The sequence below is a fragment of the Terrapene carolina genome, unplaced genomic scaffold, assembly GCF_002925995.2.
Source record: "Terrapene carolina triunguis isolate 2854851 unplaced genomic scaffold, T_m_triunguis-2.0 Scaffold406, whole genome shotgun sequence".
Taxonomy (NCBI): Eukaryota; Metazoa; Chordata; order Testudines; family Emydidae; genus Terrapene; species Terrapene triunguis.
The window spans coordinates 2247640-2271355 of record NW_020664757.1 but is presented as its reverse complement, the minus strand read 5'-3'; the positions used below and the strand labels follow the sequence as shown (position 1 = coordinate 2271355).

Here is a 23716-nt window from a genome sequence, read left to right as displayed (position 1 = left end):
GCCTTGTGGTTTTTAATTGATAACCATTAGCATGCGCAGGGCAGTGTATAAGTATAGCAGAACTGAAGAGTAGGGGAGAAAAGGTTGCTGTATACTGTGAATCTTTATAAAAAGGAAAGGCATTTAAAAAAAATTTCCATGTTCTACTTGAACAGCCATCTACAGTGGTAAAGTTAATAAAAAGCCAACAGGGTTACAGATAAATGTATTTTAATTAAGATTAAATATATTATTCCAAGGTATTTTAAATCGCACTTGTACTGTACTAAACAGCCAGAGGCAATAAAAAAAGTTCGGAAACTGAAAAGTTCTGACATCCAACACGCGACAGTAAATGCTGCCATTTATAGCGACATACACCGCTCCCAAGAACAATTATATTTTTTAGAGAAAAGTCAAACTTTTTTGTATGGACAAAATCTAAATTGAAAACTGGAAGAAATATTAGTGCCTGCCTTTATTTTTTACATTTTTAAATACAGGGTTATTTTTTTAAAAAGCAAGGTACTTTCTAACTCCATGGCCTATATACTGTATGTACACGAGCAGAACATTTTACAAGTGTTTTGGATGGAGCAGCACTAGCTAGCTATAAGCTGGTAGTGTGTTGCTGAACCAAATGCCAAGACAAGTTAAGCATTCTATAGGAGCTTTTTCTCCACAGTTGGTATGAGAAAAAAGTGAATCATGTACATACAAACCACATATTCAAAACAAACCCCCCCACAAACTCCACCATCCCTATTTGTTATGGAACTGTACAAGCTGCAACTAATCAATGGAAATCCTACTGCAATAAGTGATTTGAGAAAGATGCAACAGTAATCAAGTGTATTACCCATGCAGAATGCGCAGTTCACCTTTACCATACCTGAACCCCCGCTCATCCCTTCAAACCAAAGCTCCATAGAAAAGTGCACTGTTACTGCAGATATGCACCAGATAACCATCTGTATATGTTTTCAGAGCACAAACTATGAAAATGCGTCAACAGTATCTATGAAATATGGCATGAGAGATTAAAGCTAAAATGTTTAAGGATCTGCAGGGACATTCTGCTTTTCCCTGAAAAACATAATTACAAACTAGAATTAAAGCATGGCGGGTTTGCACACAAGTACCCCCAGATTAAACTAAAATGGGTTGTTCCTGGCAGTGATTTCCATAATATTAGTGCAACATTAATCCCTACACTTCACCAAAGTGATTCAGATAATTGTTTAAATGCACTATGTGCAGATTTAGGTTTACAAAAAACACAAAGCAAGAGCTGAGAGTTGTGCAGAAAACTGATTTCACTTTGAAGTCTACCCGTACAGCAAATCAGCAAACAAGATAAGAACTTATTCAGCCCCTGGTCCAGTGTCAGAATCCCACCAGGGCTAGCAGTAGGTGGAGGGGGCATTCAGATTCTGCTTTGTGTCACTAGTTACATATATTTTCAATTGCTATCCAGGTTATATCTTCCAATTTTGAAGTCAGACAAGGGGCTCCATTTTTACAGTACTGTTGTATTGATCTAGACTATGCAGCCCCACTGAAAACAAATGCCATTCGTCTTTTATTCACTACACTGTTTTGAGAGAGGGAATAAGTTACCTCTTGCATGACGACAGAAGAGAGACAACTTGTTTCAAGTTTTAATGGTGTAAAAATCTGACATTTGAATACAGTTTAAGGGAGAGACTTGCTACATTGCAAATCATATCTGATTCTGCCCAATAAGGATGAGACCCCCTCTAATAACAAATTACCATAAATTCCCAAAGCACACAGACCAGGCAACACCATACCAACAACTGTTCAGACACTACGTGCTTGTGTGTGTAAGTAACAGTTTGGAGGTTTTGTATATGCAGTTAGTGTGACTTTAGTCTAAGCACTGGCAGCCAGTGATTTCATTGGCTAACCTCTTGATGCCATTAAGGGCTGGGAGATCCTGTGCTAAGCCCAACATGATCTTCATTACAATTGTGCAGCAGAAAAATCCCAGCTTCTAATGTTAAAGTTCACACACAAACCGTATAGATACACCAGACAGGGTAAAATACAGACTCAAAAGATCCATTATGTTTGAAGAAAATTCCGAATAAAATGATGTCTTCTGCACAGCCCCAGCCTCCGACACTGCAACATCTTTATCTAGTATAATAAACTCTGTAGTAAACTGTTTTTGATCTCCATAATGAGTAGGAGTTGTCAAATTTAAGGAGATAAACTCCTCTCCCTGGGTACTGGTGGCTGCCAGCATACACTTCTTCGTGACAGTCTCGTCTGTATACAGGCACTATTTCATCTAGCTGAGGCTTGCTGGCATTCTTTTTGGCTTTCTCTTCACTGTTTTCTGTAGTGGAAAAAAATAAAGATCAGTCATTAAATATACTGGGGGATTTTATGCAAATAAAGAATAAAAAAATCTTGGCTTGTTTTTTGTTTTGCTAGTCCAACAGGGACCAGGAAGACACAAATCAAAGTTATTTCAGTAACAAAATAAGAGGTATGTTTTAACTACTTGGGAACGTTTTTTTTTTAGGTGGGAGGAGGGAGACTGAGGGACTAAGCATTCATGAGGAAGGTTTGAGGTAAGATTTCTAAAATGAAGCATGGAAATTAGTCTCTTTATCCATTTTACAAAAATGAATGAGTGGTACTTTGTTGTGACATTACATTTATTAAGAAGGGGAAAACCAGCTTTTAGTTCAGTCTGATCATGGGTTTTTCCATCAATCACACACTTTATGAATCCACTAATGTTAAATGATAAACAGATCCAGGGCCTGATTTTCAAAGGTCTTGAGCCACCACAGCTTCCATTAAAGTCAATGAGAGCAACGGGTGCTCAGCATCTCAGAGTTGAACCATAAGCAGTTTTACAGCTTCTTGTCAGAGGATCTCAAAGCCCAGCTATTTCAGACTCCTCTCTTGAGAGCTGCTTTTGCTCAAGGTCAGAGTTAATAGAACATAATGAAAAGACTCAAGAACTGTTGGCACAGTAAAATAAAGGTTAGCTGAGCTAACTGTTGAACTCCTGACCTACTGTTATTCATGCGAGCTGAAGGACAGCCCATTAAGTGGGGTGGCCTAGCCTAAAGACTAGACCACAGCTGGATGAATTAAGGTCATAGCCTGAGGCATTTCCAGATGTGGTTCACTCAGTTGTAAAGTATTCACAGGTCATTTTGTTCACTTGTCTATGCAGAGCAGTTGTGCACCTACAAGCAAATCCCTGTGCACAATTTTTGCAGGCAGGATACAGCACACCCGAAGGTGGCCTAGCAGTTCAGTGGCAGAAGACAGATGGCTGGGTCACAAGCTCCAGCAATGGCATGCCAGACTCCCTGGTGGCTGAAGGAAAGGACCTGGGTCCAAGCCTTTGGCCATCCGGGTCATTGCAACGTCAGGTCTTGGAAGAGAGGATATTGAGGTTAATTTCCTTCCTGGAAAATATGTCAGCAGGGCAGGAATTGCATCCTTTAGGGGAGTATTAAAGGTATATGGAGACTTTCACCACCATGGCTTGAGTTTTGGTCCAACATATAGAATAGTGGAAGTGGGCATTTCATTGCTTGAGTCATCTGATACTGGACAAAGCACTGGAGACTAGACAGTAAAGAATACTCATACATCAGAGACAGGAGAATGAAAGACAAGCTAGTAAGTCTTTTCCACCTCTGACTTTTAAGAGTGGTATTTCTCATTCTCCCTCACATCAGGCTACTTTAACTCACTTGCACTATCACCTGTTTTAATCATGCCATATCATCTACAGATGAAGTTTTCAAAGGGGCCTCTCTACCCAACCTCCATTTCTATGTGAACATTTTATGTACAACAGGCTCTTTTTCTAGGTTTCAAATCACTGCACATTAAGGCCCACAATGCCAATAGGGAAAGGAAGGAAACCATCAGCTTTAGCATGTCCAAAGATCAATTACAAAGAATGCTTTCACCATACTGTGTAGTTACTTCTCAAATTGACACTTGGCATTGTGACCTTTTGTGTTTAAGATTTTTTTTTAAGTTCCATGAAGGAGAGTTTCACTTAGCAGTGGCTTATCTTAGTACCCTAGCTAGCAGAAGCAGGGATGTCCAGATTTGCTTACCACAGTCATATATTAGGAAATTCAACAGCCTAAAGGTCATGTCCTAAAACAAAGATTTCCCTTAACCTTCAATGTGCAGATGCAGCCCCACAGGTCCCAGCATCAGCCCAACACTACAGGCTTTGCACTCTACAGCCCCTTCTATCAAGGAACTCTCAGTGCAGAAATAATTTTGCCTCTCAATACCCATATCCGGCACAATATGTTTTACAGAATAGGAAGTCAAGAGAGTGGTTAAGTGACTTGCTCAAGGTGACAAAGTATCAGGATGAGAAACAGAATCCAGGCCTCTCCCCTTTGCCTTGATCACAAGACCAAGATCATCCTTCCACCCCAGCATGCAATGTTTGAGCACCTTGTTCAAGATGGAGCATAGCATACCAACTCCCACAGTCTACGGCCTTGGCTACACTTGGGGATTCACAGCGCTGCCACTGTGAAGCGCGAGTGTAGTCGCGCCGCCAGCACTGCGAGAGCTCTCTCGCAGCGCTGCAAGTACTCCACCTCTCCAAGGGGAATAGCTTGCAGCGCTGCGAGCGAGCGTGTAGCGCTGCAGGCGCTGATTACACTGGCGCTTTACAGCGCTGCACTCGGGGGGGCGGGGGCGTTTTCACACCCCTGAGCGCAGCAAGTTGCAGCGCTGTACAGCGCCAGTGTAGCCAAGGCCTACATGAGCACCTCTTCAGTGTTTAAGGAACTTTTTTTTTTTTAAATCACTTCTCTCAAGTGTTATTGTTACAGCCCCCAGATTAGAGAAATCATTAATCATCATTAGAGAAAAAAAAATCAGCTTATCAGTTGAGCATTTAACAGCAGCAACCTTTGTTTCCCTTGGTGTGTCTTTCACACCAAAAGAGAAGAGGACAAGATAGTAAAATAGAATCATAAAAACTGGCAACAGGACCAAGGCATAAGCACAACAGAGAGACACGCACAGAGCCATGACTCCTGAAGTCAAACAATCACCAGAATTGAAGTTTTCACTTTAAAAAGTTGTATTTCAGACCTTGTGGTTGCAAAATAATAGCTTGAAATGTAAGCCAAGCGTAACCACGGCAGTGGTGTCTGCAGATAGCCTGAAGAAATTGTTCTAAAGAGGTGTTAACCTCCTCATTTATTCCAATGGGGTGTTAACTTTCAAAGCCCTACTGCTCTGGGAGGACCCCCTACACACTGAGCATTGTGTGGTACCCTTGCTCCCAGCCCCCATTGCAGCTCTGTTGGGGTGTTGGTGGCAGGACCTCTTTGCTTGGGTGGGTAAGAACAGTTTTCTCTCCTCTGGGAATTTCCCCAGCCTGCTTAAGGAGCAGTGGTCTGGACAGGAGGGAGGCTCTATCTTGCCAGAAGGAGGAGTAATAGTGACTCCTCCCTAAGCCATATGGGTGACCCCTGCCAAGGGGTTGTGGGGACCAACACATGTGGATGCAACTAGGGCCATGACTGCCTTAGCATGGCCCCAGGCAGATGTGGTACTTGAAACAATTATTAACTAAGATTTGGAAGGGACAGATTCAGGGCCGGCTCTAGGCACCAGCAAAACAAGCTGGTGCTTGGGGCGGCACATTTTTAGGGGCGACATTCTGGTGCCAGCCATGCCGCCCCTAAAAATGTGCCCCGGCCGCCCTAGCTCACCTCCACTGCTGCTGCCACAGCACGCGAAACAGCTGATTCGCGCGCCGCTACTCGCCCTCCCTCCCAGGCTCTCAAACCTGGGAGGGAGGGGGAGATCCCGAGCGGCCGTCTCGCGCGCCGCTGCTCCCCCTCCCTCCCAGGCTTGGGAGCATGGGAGGGAGAGAAGCGGCGCCCACGCCGTGGCCACTCGGAGTCTCCCCCTCCCTCCCAGGCTCTCAAACCTGGGAGGGAGGGGGAGACTCCGAGTGGCCGCGGCGCGGGTGCCGCTTCTCCCCCTCCCTCCCTCCTAGGCTTGAGAGCCTGGGGGGAGGAGGCAGGGCTGGGGATTTGGGGAAGGGGCGGAGTTGAGGCGGGGCCGGCCAAAATTGTTTTTGCCTTGGGCAGCAAAAATCCTAGAGCCGGCCCTGGACAGATTTCATTTTTAGAGGGACACCAGCTGTGCAGAGAGCGCGCACAAAAAAAGAGACCCCCTTATATTAGAGTATGGCCAACGGACACCATTAAAAGCGTATATAAAATAAGCAAATATACCTTCCTCTTCATCCTCATCATCACTGGATTCGCTGACATGCACACTGACTGCAGTGTTAGGGGAGTCTGTCCATTCAAAATATACCCCAAAACCAATGTCATAATTGTCTGTAGCAAACTCCCAGAAGAGATACGACCCCTCTTCGTGAGTTGGTACTCTGACTGTAACCACTTCTCCTCGGCCTACTGTGATCACAGAATCTGCATCCTGTCGGATCTTCTCTTTGAAGTCTTTTATCTGGGGTCGTGTCCACATGGATGGAGCTGCTATCACTGGAACAGATTCTAAAAAGGAGGGAAAAAGCATGGAAGGTGAATGACTTGCCTCTAAAAATACAGCTATTTTAATGTTATGTAATAACATGTCACTTCTGTAAGACATGGCACCACGCAGCCTCTGCAGGACAAGTCTCCAGGTTGCTTCTTAAATTGGGCTTTCATGCTACTACAGGACAATGCCCTTTTAACAGAGGCCTAGCAAACTCACATGCAATACATCGTGAAGCCTGCATTGTAACACTGTACATATTACAAATCTGCCCCTTAGAACTAAGTCTGGCTGAGCATTTCATTCGATTTGCAACTGCTTGCACATCTAAGCTGACTGACAATACTATCTATCTTTATTTAGGCAAAATTTCATTCCTAAGACATCACTTCAATGCAGAGCAATATGGGTTACTACTTCAGTCAAAGGCACTGCTTCTATGACAGCTACACAAGGTTACTTAAACCCTTTAAACAAATCCTTGAAATGTAACTCCTAAACACACAAGCTGTTTTACTTGATATGTGCTCAGTAGAACTGCTCCACCTTTTTCACATAGGACCCAAAACCCACCCCCCAGTTTCTTGCTAGGGCCTGCCCAAATCTTACAATGATTTTGGATGACGGTGGGCAAGTGCCACTGATGAGGCCAGGAATAGTGATAGACAGAACTGGGGCGTGGGGGAGGGAAGCTGGTAGTGGGTTGATTTTCCTCCTCCAGCTCCACAGACTCTTACAACAGGGCTGTCCCTGTGAGCCAAGGGAACAGCGAGGAGCTGCAGTCTGTTTGGTTGGAAGGAGGATGGATCTGGATCATGGAGAGAGCAGCAGCGGCAGGCAGAAAGGAGAGAACGTCACTCCTTTAGAATCACTCCCTTTAGACACTTGGTCCTAGTGTCCATGAGAAGAATATGCCCCCCAGCACATTCAACCAACAGGCCCCCACCCCCTTAAGACCCACTTGTGCAATCTATCCTATACAGAGAAAAGCTCTGCAACAGAACTTCTACCTTACATTCCTTCCCGCTATGGTCTTGTGTGTCAGTTATCTTCAGCGGAAGAGGACTGGATGGGGCTCTTTGGAACCCATCCAGCCCTCTCCTAGTTTAGGTATGGGAGTTGCTGCATATTCATCTTTTTTCATAGGAACTGAGCACACTGCCTTTATACCCAATCCCTTCTGCTTTGGGAAAGGGAGAGAGTGGGCCAAAGAACCAAATCTAGCTCTGACATGGTAGTCGGGAGTGCTAACTACAGAGCCACAACCACAATACCAGAGAGAGAAAAAAGCAACAGATAAGTTACTTACCGTATAGAACTGGGAGTTCTTTGAGCTCTGAGTTCCCCCACCCTTCTGGCCGAGGTGATGGCCAAAAGGAACACAATTTTTATTGATAGGTGATAGATGGAACATGTTCCTAGTGGTTTGAAGGGTGTTCCTAGTGGTTTCAGAGTGCCGAAAACAAGGTTCAAGTCCCAGTGAAGGGTAGGCTTCCTTACTGGTGAAAAGGTTCTGATTGGGCCTTTCAAGAATCTGTTAGTCAATGGGTGAGTGAACACTGAGTAACCATTGAGGGTGGATGGCATGCACTGAATGCTGCCAGGTAGACTCTTATAGGACTGAGCAAGAGCCCAGTTTTGAGTGAGATGATAGCTCAAAATAAGGGGAATATCTGCTGACTCAGATATGTGTTTCATCTGTATCCATATGGGAAAACACTTCCCCTTGGCTGAACAGCATTCTGGAAGGAATTGTCACTAAGATATTTGTGTTGTGTTTGGTTGAACATGCTGTTTGGAGTCATGCCTGTAGGCAATGTAAGAAGAGTCTGGTGAATGGGATAACAAGTGCATGAAGTCATGTGCCCCAGGAGGGAAATACAAGTTTTGAGTGGAGCTCAAGAGCTTCGCATAACCTGGTCTATCAGGTCACTCATGGAGCAAAACCTATCCATTGGTAGATAAACTCTTGCCATGACTGAATCCAGGGTCGCCCCTGTAAAGTCTATGATGTATGTCAGAGGGAGGATAGATTTTTCCAAGTTTACACTGACTCCTAAAGAGGATAGGTGCTGGAGCATTAATGAGGCCTCTTGTGTCCTCACAATGAGAAGCAAATAACTGAGATAAGGGAAGACAGTGAGGCCATTCCAGATGAAGTGAAATGCAACTATCAGGAAGACTTTGGTAAAGACCCTGGGTGCAGGCAAGACTGAATAGGAGCACCCTATATTGGAAATGGTTGGGACCCACTACAAATCTGAGAAACTGCCTGTGGGTGGGGTGAACATCCACATAAAGTATGTGTCCTTCACATCAAGAGCTGTAAACCAAATGTCCTTTTCCAGGAATGAGATTATTGATGCCAATGTGACCATGTGAAATTTCAGTTTATGAAAAAAGTGGTGGAGACTAAAGATCAAGAAAGGTCTCCAATCACCCTCTCTTTTTGGATACAAGGAAGTACACGGAGTAAAAAGCCTTTTCCCTGGTGTTGGAGAGCTACCTACTCTATTGCTCCTTGTTGGAGAAGGGACTCCACTTTCTGCCTGAGAATACTCTTGTGAGAATGATCCCTGAAGAGGCGGTTTCAGAGGAAGCAGAACAGTAAACTTGATTGCTTAGCCAGACTGGATGACGTATCCATTGTTACTGCACTCCAGTTGTTGAAAAACTGCCAAACAACTCCTGAAGGACATGTGGGCATCGGTTAGTGGTGGCATCATTGAGTTTGCAGTTCTTAAATGGACATCCAAAATATCTTTTAGCCAGGGGATGGGATTGAGATGGTACTGAAGATATGGGAGGTGCAGGGAAATGAATGAGACTTCTGCATCTTCTGGCTCTTATGAGTATCATAAGATCGCAGGTAAAACTGTTAAGTCACTGGTCTAGATTTACAGGGCTGCCTGTGATATTTTCTCTTTGGGGCAGGTGTATATATGACCCTGGCAGACCAACTGCCAGCTCATGACAAGGCCTCACTGAACACTTAAATGCATAGTTGGAAACTAGTCTTGCTTACCTGTGTGTTAGCATTATCAAAATAAATATTGGATGTTAAGTTGATAAGAATGTGTTTAATATTTTATAAAATGCTTATAGGATACTGCATGTATTGTTCTCACTCAACGATACCCTATGTTATACTATAACAGCAAATATTTGCATTGTATTATAGCCCTGTAACTAAGTAACCCATCAAACAAGAAAGAAGCCTTGTGTAATGCAAATGGTCTCTTACAAAGATGTTAAATCCTGTTCATTAAATGCCAGTGAGCCACTGTGCTAGATCAAGGATCAACGACTAAGTGCATTCTTCCTCCCACCTCTCATGAAGAAGGGACCTGTGTAACAACTGTTGCTGTCAGCTGGGTTTCTGAGAGAAGAAGCTATACATATGGACACAAGGAAGAATTCTTCATCTCTGGACTGTTTGGATTCTAGCAGGGCAGAATAAAGAAACGAGAAGACGGAATTCCCCAAAGTTACTCTGGGTAGCCCTAAAAGGCTTATGGGAAGCTGGCAGTTTCTAATTCCAAAAAGTAGCAGAGACGTAGTAAACTCTCTCGCCCGTATATGTATTTTTACCTGCTTTAACCTTTCAATAACACTCATTCCTTTTTCTTACCTTCATTCCTTCCTTAGTTAGTTTACTTTAGAACTGGATACCAGAGTTGTCTTTGGTGTGAGAGCTGGGATGCAAATCAACTTGGGTGAATGACTGGTCTCTTGGGACTAGATGTAACCTGAAGGTTCTGTGATTTTTGGTGTGATCACTTATCACATAGTCCAGCTTGCCTGGGTGGCAAGATAGTGTCTAATGGGACTGTGTGACTGTTGTAAGACTATTGTAGTACTTTGGGAATTCACATTTGGTACTGGGTTGACAAATCTAATTATAGAACATACCACCAGTTGAAGTGTCTGCCCTGAGGTTGGCAATCACGTTTGTGAGTCACTCCAGACAGCATGACAGTACAGATTCCCAGGGAGTGAAGGGTGGCTCTGAAGTCCTTCAGAGTAAGGACTTATTTGTCTTCTCATTGAAAAAATGGGCTTAGTTGTAAGGCAAGTCCTCTACAGCGTTTTGCACCTCCCTGGAAAATCCTGAGCTGTCTAGCACATTATAATGGCTGTTAACATCGACCTTGATAATGTGTCTGTGGCATCAACCACTGATAGATGTGTGGTTCTGGCCACCAGCATATCTTTTTCAATAAGTGCTTGAAACTAAGCTCTGTCTTGCTATGGCAGCTCGTCCACAAAGTCTGTAAACTTGGAATAGTTCAGATAGTCATACTTAACCAACAGTGCTTGATATTTCACTATTCTGAACTGAAGGCTAGTGGATGGGAATACCTTTCTTCCCAACAAGCCTAGACGTTTAGCCTCCTTGTCAGAAGGATTTTGAATATTGTCATCTAGATTCTCGACGGCAGCCTGATGACCAGAGTTAGGTATGCGATTGGTAAAAAGAAATTTGGCTCCCTTGGCTGGAATGAAATATTGTTCCTCTGCCTTTGTAGGGGTAGGGGTGCATGTGGCTGGTACATGCCAGATTGCTTAACAGGTTCATTAATTAAAAGCGCTATTTGACCAGATCCAGTAGTTTGCAGTATATCCAAGAGTTTGAGGGATCTGGTCCTCTCCTAAGATGATCAGGAATTTCTTTGTCATTCTGCACAATCATTCTTGGAACTGTTTCTGGTCATCTGGAAGGGATGGAGACACTGGAATGACTACATCAGGAGATGAAGATGACAATCTTGTCATTACCAGCAGAACCGATTAAATCAGCTCATAATCTTCCTCTTCCATAGGGTCACGAGGAAGCTCTAAATGTTCCCTTGGAGGGGAATGGTGGAGTGACTGCCTAACAGGACAAACAGGCTCTGCATTTGGGTCCCATATTCCCCCGTTTGACCAATAAACTGGGTCAGGAAGGGGTTGCAGAGGTCCTCAATGCATGGGGTACCACCAATCCAGAGGTAAATGCCGAGGTGGAGGTTGGTACCAGGAAGCTCTGGATTTCTTGCCTGGGCTAGATTTCCTTGGGGGAGGTGATGGTTCCTCTGGGGGTTTCAGATACTCCCAAGGAAGAGAAATTTGGGTACGGATTCATCAGTGATACTAACAGTTCTAATGGAGGAAAAGCCAGATTGGTAGATGGAAGAGGGGACAGACTTCTGCCATAGCCAACATCCCCACGTAGAATTAAAATCTCCCTAGTGAGAGAAGGTCCAGATGATGGGGGAAATTGAGGTGTGGAAAGAGCAAAAAACATATTCTGGTGTAGTATAAGTCTCTGCCCCCTCCCTGTGAAGGGTCTGATCCACTGGTGCTAACGGGATTGGAGGACGGAGGCGCTGTGTGAGACGGGGAAGGTACCATCAGTGGTTGAGGCTCTGGTCAGGTGTTCCTTGCTGGAATTGATGTATCCTGATGTTTACTCCTGGGGGAATTCTGCACCACTACGCATGTGCATAATTCACATGCTACTTATAATTTATTTATTTATGCAGAAAATAAGCTTCTGCTGGAAAGTTGCTGCCATTCCACCTTTTTCTCACCAGAGGCGCTGTGGCGCTAGAACAGCCAGCTAGGGAAGAGAAAGAGCCTGCCTTCTTCATAGCGCCTGTTGGGCCAGGCCAGGAGACAGGGAATATGGGGAGACAGTGTGGGGCTGCTGGGGGGCCAGACAGGGGCTAATGAGGGACGACAGACTGGGGCAGGGAGGTGCCTGGAGTGGGGGCACAGTGACACAGGGGGACAGGGACAGATATGCCTGACTGAACTGGAGAGGCTAGGGGTCAGACAGGGTCTGCATGGGGGAAGCTCCCTAATAATCCCTCTTCCCCCTCCCCCCTGAAAAAACAAACCTGTTCCATACTTTTCCCACCCATACCAAACAACCCTCCAAGTTCACACCCAGACACCTTCCCAGCAATTACTTCCCTCTCCCTCAGTTCCTCCATTACCCCTGACTCCCCCAAAGCCTTTGCACTGCTTCTGAGGGGTGGAGGAAATACGGTTCTATATTGTAGTTTAAATGAATTATTACTCAGAGTTCTGTATTAATATGCCTAGTAAGGAATCTATTTGTTAAAAAACATTTTCTGAATCTTTTTCGTTGTCTGTATTATTACAGACATACTTGCTGACAGGTATATTGAAATAAATTACCAAAATAACTGAAACTGGTGTGGTTATATTGCGTTTTTTGACAAATAAAATATGCAGAATATTAAAATATTGTGTGCATAATTTTTTGGGGGGCACATAATTTTTAGGTTTTGGCACAATTCCCCCCTGTAGATGTTTTAGCTTGGACAGTACCAGTGAAATTGGTGTCACTGGTATGGGGTCTGGTACTGAAAAAGCCCATAGAACCAGGGCTCTAGTGTCATGATCTTGGGACCTCAGGATGATCTAAGTCCTTACAGGCTGAATAAGCAGACTTGCTCAATTTAAGCAGAGATGCATTGGTCATCTGAAGCACAGTTAGAGGAAGACCTGCTCTTAGGCATTTCCTGCCTGCTGACAAGGGTCTGTGGGTATAGATTCCCTCACACCAGCATCAGACCTCATTGTAGGAGGCATTGTGGCCTCGTGGTCTTCTCCGTGAGGTGCTTTCTAAGCAGAGCTCCTACGCCTCACATGTACAGATAGAGACAGAAGCAGATATTGCACCTAGCCACGATGCGTGCCTCACCAAAGCAGTAAAGGCAGCATGATGGTCATCATTGACAGAGAGAATGTGGGCAGGAAACAGTGTTTGAAGCCCAGAGTTCTGGGAATAGTCCAATACCTGTAATGGGATATATGGGAAGTTTGAGGCATGAGGAGAGCAAGGGTGCATGCGCAGACCAATGGATGCTGCTTGCAGGAATTCTCCAACTCCAGGTGCATGTAGCACATGTGTACCCACAGGGGAATACACATAGGGACCAACACTCAAAGAACTAGGCTCTAACAAATGTCTCTGGTTTCTTGTTTAAATTAAGGAATCTAGTTTTAGTCATACCTTTTGGTCCATTCTCTAGTGCTTCTTCCAGAGCATCTGCCTCCAGCTCTTTTTCAGGGCTGTCTGTATGAGCATTGGCCTGTCCGTTAATAGATGGGCTTTCTCTTGGGGCAGCTGCATTCACCTTTGGCATGGTAGTCATAGAAGCCCCTGCTGCTGCTGCCGCCGCCTCCTGCTGGTTTTGTAAGGCTGCCTACAGTTAGAGAAACTAAGCTCAGTAAAAACAAGGAAGTAGTCTTGGGAGTTCTTCCTTCACCATCAAAACATCTTAACCGATTAACATTTCAGAATATAGGCCAACATTTTTCCAGTCTGGGGACCTAAAGTTAAGCATCTAAATCAAGTGGCCTGATTTTCAGGTGTGCCGACCATACACAGCTTCCATTGCAATCAGTGAGTTACATGGAGTCAGGTCATTTGAATCCAGATGCTGAAAAAGGATTTCAATTGAAAACGTTGACCATTTTCAAATTGACTGGAGGCAGCTAGTGGTAATTTGTTTTCACACCTAATTGGAGAAATGATGAAGTGGGCTTCAGTCCACGAAAGCTTGTGCTCAAATAAATTTGTTAGTTTCTAAGGTGCCACAAGTACTCCTCGTTCTTTTTAGTAATCACTATAGTAATTCTGCTCACAAAAAAATTTGTTTTTAGAAAAGGCATGCACAGAATTTATCACATTTACATATTTACTGGCCTTTAATATTTAGCCGGTTGAAAGGGTCTATCTTGAAATCTAGTCAACTTTTTAAAAGCAGAAGTACTTGAGGGCTATATTAAATCCCCTGCCAGTTTGTGGGTTTACAATATCAAATCTGTGTGAATTTGAGACTAAGGGCAAAAGAAGCCCACAGAACTAAAGTAGAGAGCAGCTATGGAAAAGCAAGCCAGAAAAATGGCATTCCAAGGCACAGACTGAGGATGCTTTGCACACAGAACAAAGGCTAAGCAGTTTACCAGCTTCAAAAAAGGTCTCAATGGGACATAATTGGTACGTAGATTGTGTGTGGACTATTTGCAAATGATTCAATTCACCCAAAGAGAGGGAGAATTGTACCATGTAATAATTCAAAGAATTGATAGTTACATTTGGAATTAGCCAGTGGGGAAGTCTTTTGGATTTAGCAGGGAAGGTTTATTCCTGAAGAAAAATTGGAAACCCAACCAATTATAGAATTGGTGGGAAGAGCAGATGTATTTATATTTATGCTCATCAAGGGATCAGATTTATATGGTACCAGCCTTTATGAAAAGCAAAGAAAAGCAAGAGATGGCTATCAACAGAAATGTGATGTGACTTCTAATTCCTTAAAAGACTTTTCCATGAATGGGTCTGAACTAATGTCTTATATTTCCAGAATTTTGGCATTTTAATGTATATTTGTTGCCATCTGAGCCAGGATAACATTGATACGGGCACATTAAACTATTGAAGTACACACATTATTGCACAGTGCTTAACATTTCACCTCCAAGAACTCTAACAAGGATTAAGTGATTGGCAAAGTCACTTCAGACAAGTCAAAGGTTAAACTGTCTACTTAGAATATTCTTAGTCAATGGCTGTTTTAGAAAACTACAGGAAGAGATTAACAAAGAAGCTCAGGTATTTGAATCGGATACAGTGTCAGCCAACCAATCGCCACTTTTTAAACTTTAAGAGTCACTACCTCTTTGACCTAGGATAACAAAAGTGCATTAGCACTTCTGGTAGAAAGGTTGGATCAGGGATACCAATGACCCTGTACATCTCAAATGTTCTACTATACCTGTTGCTGTGCAAGCTGGACTTGATACAACTGCTGCATGTACTGTTGATAGTGCTGTTCTTGAAGCTGGCGAATTAGGATCTGCTGCTGTTCATAGTTGCCTGGATACTGCTGGGCTGCGTATTGCTGGAACTGAACAGCAGTCTGGGAGTTCAGTGCTGCCATTATTTGTTGCCTAAATTGTCGGGAGCAGAGTATGAAAATTACAAATAGCTGGAGGTATCAGCAAGTTCACTATTTTTAACTGACCTCAAATACAGTGAACTCAATTCCTTGTGCCAACTAATTAATACAGATGGGACAAAGCCAGGAGATAATGCAAGTGAGATTTCTCCCATCTAAAATATGCCAGTTGAGAAAAGTATTAGCAAGAGGCCAGCTTGTTATTTTCTACTGAATGTTTGAAAACCCCATTTAAAGTGTTAAATCAAGACACAAGGCACACCATGAGTCACCATTTGAAGTCTGAAAAACCAGAAGCGCTAAAAAGCCACAATATTGCATTTTTCAGATTTTGAGGCCAGAAAAAAGGGTTTGGTCTTCAAGTATACACACACAATCCCAATAGTCCTCCAACACAGAAGGCATCAGGACAGAGTGTCAAAGTAGTCCTATGTCAATGCTTTGTGGTGAAGATAAGAATTCTGTACAAAAGGAGAACATATATTGCGATACTAGATCTGCCTCAAATTCCCTGGACAACCTGTACTCAACCAGATAGGGAAAGTATGACTGACTGGCCGGATTCAGGGGAGGACAGAGAACACTGCAAGATGGACCAGTGTGAGACAATAGCAGGCTTAATTGGTAACACTTTAGGATTATTACATGGGTTAGTTCTGAGTGGATTTGCAGCTTTCTTCCTTTTCTACAGGAATTAAATAGGAATTTGATCAAACACATGGTTCATTTAGTCCAATATCCTGTGTCTCCAACTGTGGCCAGCACCAGATGCTTCAAGAGAAAGGTGAAAGAACCTGGCAGTAGGCAGACATGGGATAATTTGCCCCAACCCATTAGTTCTCATCCTGATCTCTAATAGTTACAGACTGGCTTAAACCCTGAAGGATGAGGTTAATATCTCTTCCACAAAATGTTTGATACCTCTGGATATTCTTGATATCCATATACATGTTCAATACCTTTCTCCCGCCCCCTAAAATTATTTGCATCAACTTCCTGAAGCCATGAGTTCCACAGTTTAATTACATGGTATGAAACCAAATATTTCCTTTTACTGGTTTTGAATTTCCCACTTTACATTTTATTGAAAATCACCTTATTCTTGGGTTATGAGACAGGGAGAACAAACTCCTGATCTACTTTTTCTGTATCATTTTACATACTTTTATGATGTTCCCTCTTATTTGCCTCCTTTGTAAGATGAGCACTCCCAGTCTCTTCATACAAAAGATTTTTCCAGGCCTTTGATCATTCTCATCACCGTTCTTTAAATCCTCCTACTTCTAGACTATCCTTTTTGAAATAGGTGCCCAGTACTGCCAATAGCATATGCAATGAGGCTGTATCACTGATTTATATAAAGGTATTATAATATTCTCTATTATTCACCACCCCATTCCTCGTGCATCCCAACATCTTGTTTGCTTTTTGACCACAGCTGCACAGTGAGCAGAGGTCTTCATATACAGCGGTTGAGTTGACAGTTACTTTAGAACCCCATAAAGTGTCAGGGCAGGTCCACACCGAAAACGCTGCATTGGTGCAGCTGCAGTACTTAATTGAAGATGTTCTCCCGTCGCCATAGTTAATCCACCTCCCCAAGCTATGTCTACGGGAGAAGCTCTCCTATCAACATAGCGTTGTCTACACAGGGGATTACGGTCAGTATAACTATCTCACTCAGGGTGTGGATTTTTCACACCCCTGAGTGATGTACTTATATTGACATAGGCCTGTAGCGTAGACGTGGCGTTGAAAATTTTTCTCTCAAATGTGTATTACTTTGCATTTATGGAAACTGAATATTGTTTGTCATGTTGCCCATTCACCTAGCTTTTTTTGATCTCTCCGAAGTTCCTCTCAGTCCGCTCTGGTCCTGACTAACCTACATAACTGACATCTGCAAATTTTACTACCTCACTACTCACTCCCCTTTCCAAGTCATAAATATATTAAACACAGAACCTTGTACAGAACATGGCAGCATGATGAAATTAGACATTTTTAATCAAAGAGAGGGAAAGAAGTTTTAATTAACTAGTATTCTCTTATGCCCTGAGTATATGATGGATGGATCCATGTTCTCAGGATTTTGATGTGTTTGTGCTGGTAAATACAATGAAATACACAACTTTAAATATATTGGCTTTTTAAAAAAAGGTAAAGCTTTACATCATAGAATTTGACCAAATTTTAATCTTGGGCACAAAGTTCCGGCTCTTTAGTGACCTGATTTTTAGAGGTACTGAGCACCCACGAATTCCACGTAAGTAAACAGGAGCTGCAGACACAGCACCCCTGAAAATCAAGCCATTTTAGGCAACATTTGAAAATTTTGGTGCACATACGCACAGAATTAAAATTGAGAAACATGATTATACAACACTCTCTTCAAAGTTAACAACCTGGGTTCAATTCTCAGTATAGTCAGGGCCTCAAATCACAGTTGAAGGAACCTTTTCATAGGGGCACTCAAACTTTCCTCAACTGTGGGTAGCATGAGCAACTTGCCAAGAACCAAAGAGCTGCAAATTTGCATAAAGTGCAGCCCATGAAACTACAGAGCCCAGAATGAATCACTCTTTTTCACAGCTGCTTTTTTGCCTTCATTCTCTCTGTAGAGTCACTGATGCAACCATGTCAAATTAAGAGGGCAAGGCATCTACCATGGGGTTAAATGCTTAATAGTCCAAATCTTGTTTTTAAGGCAAACTACACAGTGATTTTGCTCAAAATGCAGCACTGCATGCTGGGATCTGCAATGTTTGCAAATCTGCACCTCTGTAAGATGCGTAACTGCAGTTCTCATTGTATAACTCCATATGCCATATTTGATCCACACACAGACTGCTCCTGACCAAGACTTTTGGCATTTGTTTATGGTATAACTATTCCAAAGCGAGCACAGAATGAAAGGCAACTGTTCCAATAGCATGGGTAGCAATTTTCTTAAACTTTGTCTATTCCAACAACTCACTTCTGCTGTTCCATCCGGAGCCTTTCCTCCTCTATTCGCCGCCTCTCTTCTTCTTCCCGTCTCAGTCTCTCTTCCTCCTCTCGTCTACGTCTCTCTTCTTCCTTTTGTAAACGCTCTCGCTCTTCCTCTTCACGACGCCTTTGTTCCTCCTCTTCCCTCCTGTGACATCCATTCAATGACACTTCAGCATCTCCACAATCCTAAATTTAGTTACTTTTACCATTTTGTCATCTGCAGCAAAGTCAAAGGTTATGTCTACATGACTCTCACTGTACAGGGTACATGGCTTAGGGTTCCTTTTCATTTGTATGATAAGGCATTCAGTATTCCACACATTGCCCCATCCCCTCTAACTTGACAGGCGTAACATCTTTCTGAAGATATGGAGAAGAAAGACACTATTGTCTGAGCTTTACTCAGCTGTCACCAGATTTGCCACATGTAAAATTTAGAATCATAATTTGATGATCACTCTAACCTACTAAGTTACTTTTGTCAGCAAACTATGGTAGAACTTGAAGCTAAATGGCGGGAAACTTGAGCTCAGCCACAACCACTCCTCCCTCCCCTATGTTTGTTAACGACTTAGAAGCTACTACAGATTCTATTTAATAACACATGAGCTGCTGTATAAAACTGCTGCCCAATAGGTCGGGGGGCCCTGCTGCGCTCTGCGTCTTCCGCTCCCTACTCCGCCCTTTCCCCCAAGGCCCCACTGCCCGGTGAGAATCTGTCCCTCCTCTCCTCCCCTACCCCCCTCTCTGGATGTCCCTGCCGAGACACCCCACCTGCCGCATCCCTCCTCACCTCCACCCCCATCCCTTGCAAAAGCACATGCTGCGTAACCTCCTCACCCCCCTCTCCTTGGAAGCTGGTGGCCGGGGAGGGGTGGAGGGAGATGCCTAGGCCAGCAGTCCAGGGTGGGGCTCAGGCCAGCCTGGGCTCCCCTGGCCATGGGGAGGGTGGAAGGAGCAAGGTGGGGTGGGCCCAGGGGGCTAGCCTCCCCAAAGAGGGGTTTCAGCTGCCGCCCATGCCCACCGTCTGCTGGAGACTGGTAGGATAGGAGATTTTAGGCATTTGCTCATTATTTTATATTCTAGTTGTTCAGTGTGTCAGATAGTTGGAAAGTTATTTTTAGACAAACTCAGTTCCTCACAAAGATATTACAAATGTCAGTAGAAATAATAGCCAGGCACTTCTAAGGCACTCTAGAGAGGTTTAGTTTTCTTACCTCCTTCCTTCAAATACTCACTTATCACTGAAATGGTAAAAAGGCTTAAGGAGTGTGAATGGTACAAGGCAATTTGGGAGCCGAGCACTGTCAAAGCTAAGGGCCTGCAACTGAAGCTAACTGTAGCTTTGCCTGCACACGGAGGAAGACAGCTCCCTTCCACACAAACCTCCTCCCTCCCCCCCCACCAAAAAAACCCAACAACCTCACCTTTTCTTTTCTTGTTCTTCTTTCTCTATTTTATGGGAGGTGACATATGTTGAAAAGAGATGACAACACCTATTAAGAAGCTGTACAAATTCTGCCATGGCTTCCTGTTTTGACATGTTTCCAAGGGCTGCCCATTCTTTCCTGGGAGAAAGAAAAAATAATACGCCTAAGAGCATATAATGTTAGAAGAACATACAACCATCTTCTCAAGTTAGTGGTCAATTCCCAATCCAATAAACACAAAAGGAACTCAGGTTGAAATTACAGTCACATTTTAAGCTATGGTGCACAAGAGACTTGGGACCAAGTGTGTCTATCTCATACTAACTGGAGAAAACAGAGTTTTTCTTCTTACAATGGATGACATTTCAATTGGAAGACTTCACAGCTGTTTTTCCTCCCTATCCTACAAGGTTTTTTTTCTGCCCATCCCTTTTTTTAATGGTGTAACATTTATGAAGGGATTTTGTTAAAATTTTGCAAGCAAGTCTCTAACGCACACCATTAAACCTAACTGTAACTTCACATTATACTTTGAAAATTCCAAAATTCAGATAAACTGGAAACAGGCATTTGATGTATTATCCCCCTCCTGCTTCTGTTCTATGTTATGACTGATTATCTTCAACTGGCTAGATCTATACAATTTATCTAAGCCACTTCTGTTATAACATGTCACTATTTTGATTAGTTAATGCCCCAAAATCTCATTAGATTCGTGAAGAATTAGAGGATGCTGAGTATTCCTGGGTTTCAAGTCTAAACAATTCTATTCTTATATTTGTCTAGTAACTCAGATGTCAGATGCATGTATCTGAAGAACTCCCCCTTCCACCAACTTATTTGCATTTCCAGACAGTACAATGTATTTGTTTTGCTACTGTTGAACCAAGATTATGTTAACTGCATTTCTCTCACTGTCTGTTTGACGTATAAACCAATGAAAGAGACAAACTACCTCCTATCATTTCCCAGCACATCAAAGAATCCAACTTCAGGGCAAGTGTCCGGATTGTAGGGTCCCAACAGAACCTGCTTGTGTAGTGCCACAAGTTTAAGTTTTTCTTCGTATGTTGGATGAAAGGCTTTGCCATCTTTCTCTGCCAAAGCAAAGAGAAGAATTTGGTATTACGATTTATTTATTAAGAGATAAACTTACACCAATATGAAAAAGCCTCACAGAATGGATAGGGAAACCTATCCCTTAAGTGTTCTCAATTTTTTGCCCCAGAAGACATTTATCTGCCCCTTGACTTGTTAAACACAAGTCATAAGTCCTATTATTTGGTCAAAATTAAGCAAATCTGTCCAAAATAGAAACACTCAGCTGTAGTTATTGCAACATAATTATAAAGTGGTTTAAATAATGTATCCTAGATTGCATCTTTAGCAAAAATATGGTAATTACTGTCTAAATATGTAAGTTACATAGACCAACATTGTATCATATGGATCTACAGTTTTCAAATATTTAAGAGGCTTCTTAATGTGAATTTTTCACAAGTATGCTTCCCAAGTCCCCTGTAATGGCATGGGGACGGGTTTCTGTATAAAGAACTAAGATTTTAATTTTACATTCCACAGAGTTTTAACACTGTTCTGTGTGTCTTGCTTTATGCCAAGAGCTACAGCAAGGAAGACTGCAGAAAGTAAACAATCCACAATTTAAGGGGAAAATCTTGCTTAGGGCAATTAAATTACTCCAACTGCCTTGGCAAAATGTGATACTACTCCACAATTAAGAGGCTAGAGGTGACAATTATCAAGGCTTAAATTGAATGGATTTCAGTGCTAGAGGAGAAACAGCATTAAAACTTATATTTACAGTACATTAAAATTAATTTCAAAAGTCTTCAGATTCTGTATCAGTTCTGCATATCACATCTTGATGCTGTCTTAGTCCAATCACACTGAACGCTTATTAGTAGAGCCATGCAAATCTGCAGATACCCGCTTTATATTAGCGAACCATGTTTGTGGATGGATGCAGATACAAATTTTGTATCCACCCATGGCTCTACGTATTAGCAAGAAAAATGCTGCATGGAAGACAGATATAGATACACACACACACACAAACACACAAAGTCAACTAGGACTATCCCAGCATGTTTCACTAGCTGTCAAAACAAAGCAAAGGAACACCCATTTTTTGAATTATACTGCTTGCTGAAAAGACTTGTTTCCTCTTACACAAGATAGAATGAATGACATTTTTCTCTTTTTAGAAAGATTAGTATAAGGGAGCCATTACTGTAGATAACCACAATACAGAATTCAAGTGAAAGGCCTACTGCACTCAAAACTTGTGCTTGCTGGTACTGCTTGTACAGTCATGAATTGCAGCCAAAGTACTTACAGGTTGGAGCTGTGAAATTGACAAGAAAGCACAGCTTCCCCGGGAGCCCAGCTGCCCAAAGCTCCAGGCTGTAAGTTCCCCCACTAGGAGCATGGCAGCCAACCGGACTCCAGGTGGCTTCTCCCATCTCCCAGCTGGGGGGAAGCGGGGCTCCTGGCGGGGAGCTGCACGAGGCCCTGGCTCTCAGCCTCCCACACTGGCCCTCTTTAGTCAGTGGAAGCACTCCTTGTGAGGACACACACCACTGACAGAAGGAGGGTAGCGTGGACATCAGCCACCACAGTAATTACTGCAGTGGCTGTAAGTCAGGGGTGGGCAAACTTTGTGGACTGAGGGCCACATCTGGATGGGGAAATTGTATGCAGTGCCATGAATGTAGGGCTGGGGCAGGGGGTTGGGATGCGAGAGGGAGTGCGGGGTGTGGTGTGCACGAAGGGGCTCAAGGCAGGGGGCTGGGGTGCGGCAGGAGGAGTGTGGCAGGGGGTTGGGGTGCAGGAGGAGTGTGGCAGAGGGCTGGGGTGCAGAGTGCGGGAGGGGACTCAGGGCGGGGGCTTGGGGTGCAGGAGGGGGCTAGAGGCTCAGGACAAGAAGTTGGGGTTTGGGGTGGAGGAGTTCAGGGTGCAGGCTCCAGCCTGGCACCGCTTACCTCCCTGCCTGCCCTGGCCCCACGCTGCTCCCAGAAGTGGCCAGCATGTCCGGCAGTGGCTCCCGGGGGTGGGGTGGGGTGGGGCAGGCGGCTCTGCAACACGCAGCCCTGACCTGCAGGTACCGCCCCCAAAGCTCCCATTGACCGCAGTTCGCAGCTCCCATTGGCCGGGAACAGGGGAGGGCAGTGCCTGCAGGGGAGGGCAGCGCACGGAGCCCTCTGCCCCCACCCCCCATGGGCCGCAGGGACATGGTGCCGGCCGCTTCTGGGAGCGGCACGGGGAGCCTGGCAATCCCGCGGGCCAGATTGAAAGCCCTGACTGTCCGGATCCGGCCCGCGGGCTGTAGTTTGCCCTCCCCTGCTGTAAATCGACCTAACCTAGGTTGATTTAAGATTATAGTGTAGACATGCCCAGTTTCAAATCAGTTCAGTTACCCTGAAATTGTTTTTTCTTAAATAAACATAAACGAGAACCATGGCTGATATACCACTGTGATAGGTAAGAAAAACGGAAGTTAAATGTTATGTCCAGCTATATGATTTTAATTGTAATTATCCACCAGATAATTTCTGAAAATAGCTCTTGGTCCATGGATCATTTGTGAGCACTTTATTGCAAGCATTTGAATGTTAAATTAGATAAAGTAAATTTGACTCTTAAAAACAGGTTTCTAGTGTGAATACTCACATTGAAAATGCTATTTACATACAACAATGATCAGAAAATCCAAGCTAATCTAAATGGAGGTGACTGTCCTTGGTCATGGTAGGGACAAGGGCA

At 43.7% G+C, this 23716-nt stretch overlaps 1 protein-coding gene across 1 annotated transcript in view; it reads right to left on the bottom strand.

Moving 5' to 3' along the window:
- Positions 1-439: 439 nt before the first annotated feature.
- Positions 440-23716, bottom strand: part of ACBD3 (acyl-CoA binding domain containing 3) — a 34053-nt gene continuing 10776 nt past the window's right edge. Inside the window, exons 2-8 of the mRNA XM_026658196.2 lie at positions 20889-21030; positions 19931-20071; positions 18490-18648; positions 15330-15504; positions 13562-13754; positions 6267-6551; positions 440-2344 (exon numbers count right to left, since the gene is read on the bottom strand). Coding sequence (XP_026513981.1) covers positions 2139-2344; positions 6267-6551; positions 13562-13754; positions 15330-15504; positions 18490-18648; positions 19931-20071; positions 20889-21030 — 1301 coding nt within the window. The 3' untranslated portion in view covers positions 440-2138. The remainder of the gene's footprint in view (positions 2345-6266; positions 6552-13561; positions 13755-15329; positions 15505-18489; positions 18649-19930; positions 20072-20888; positions 21031-23716) is intronic.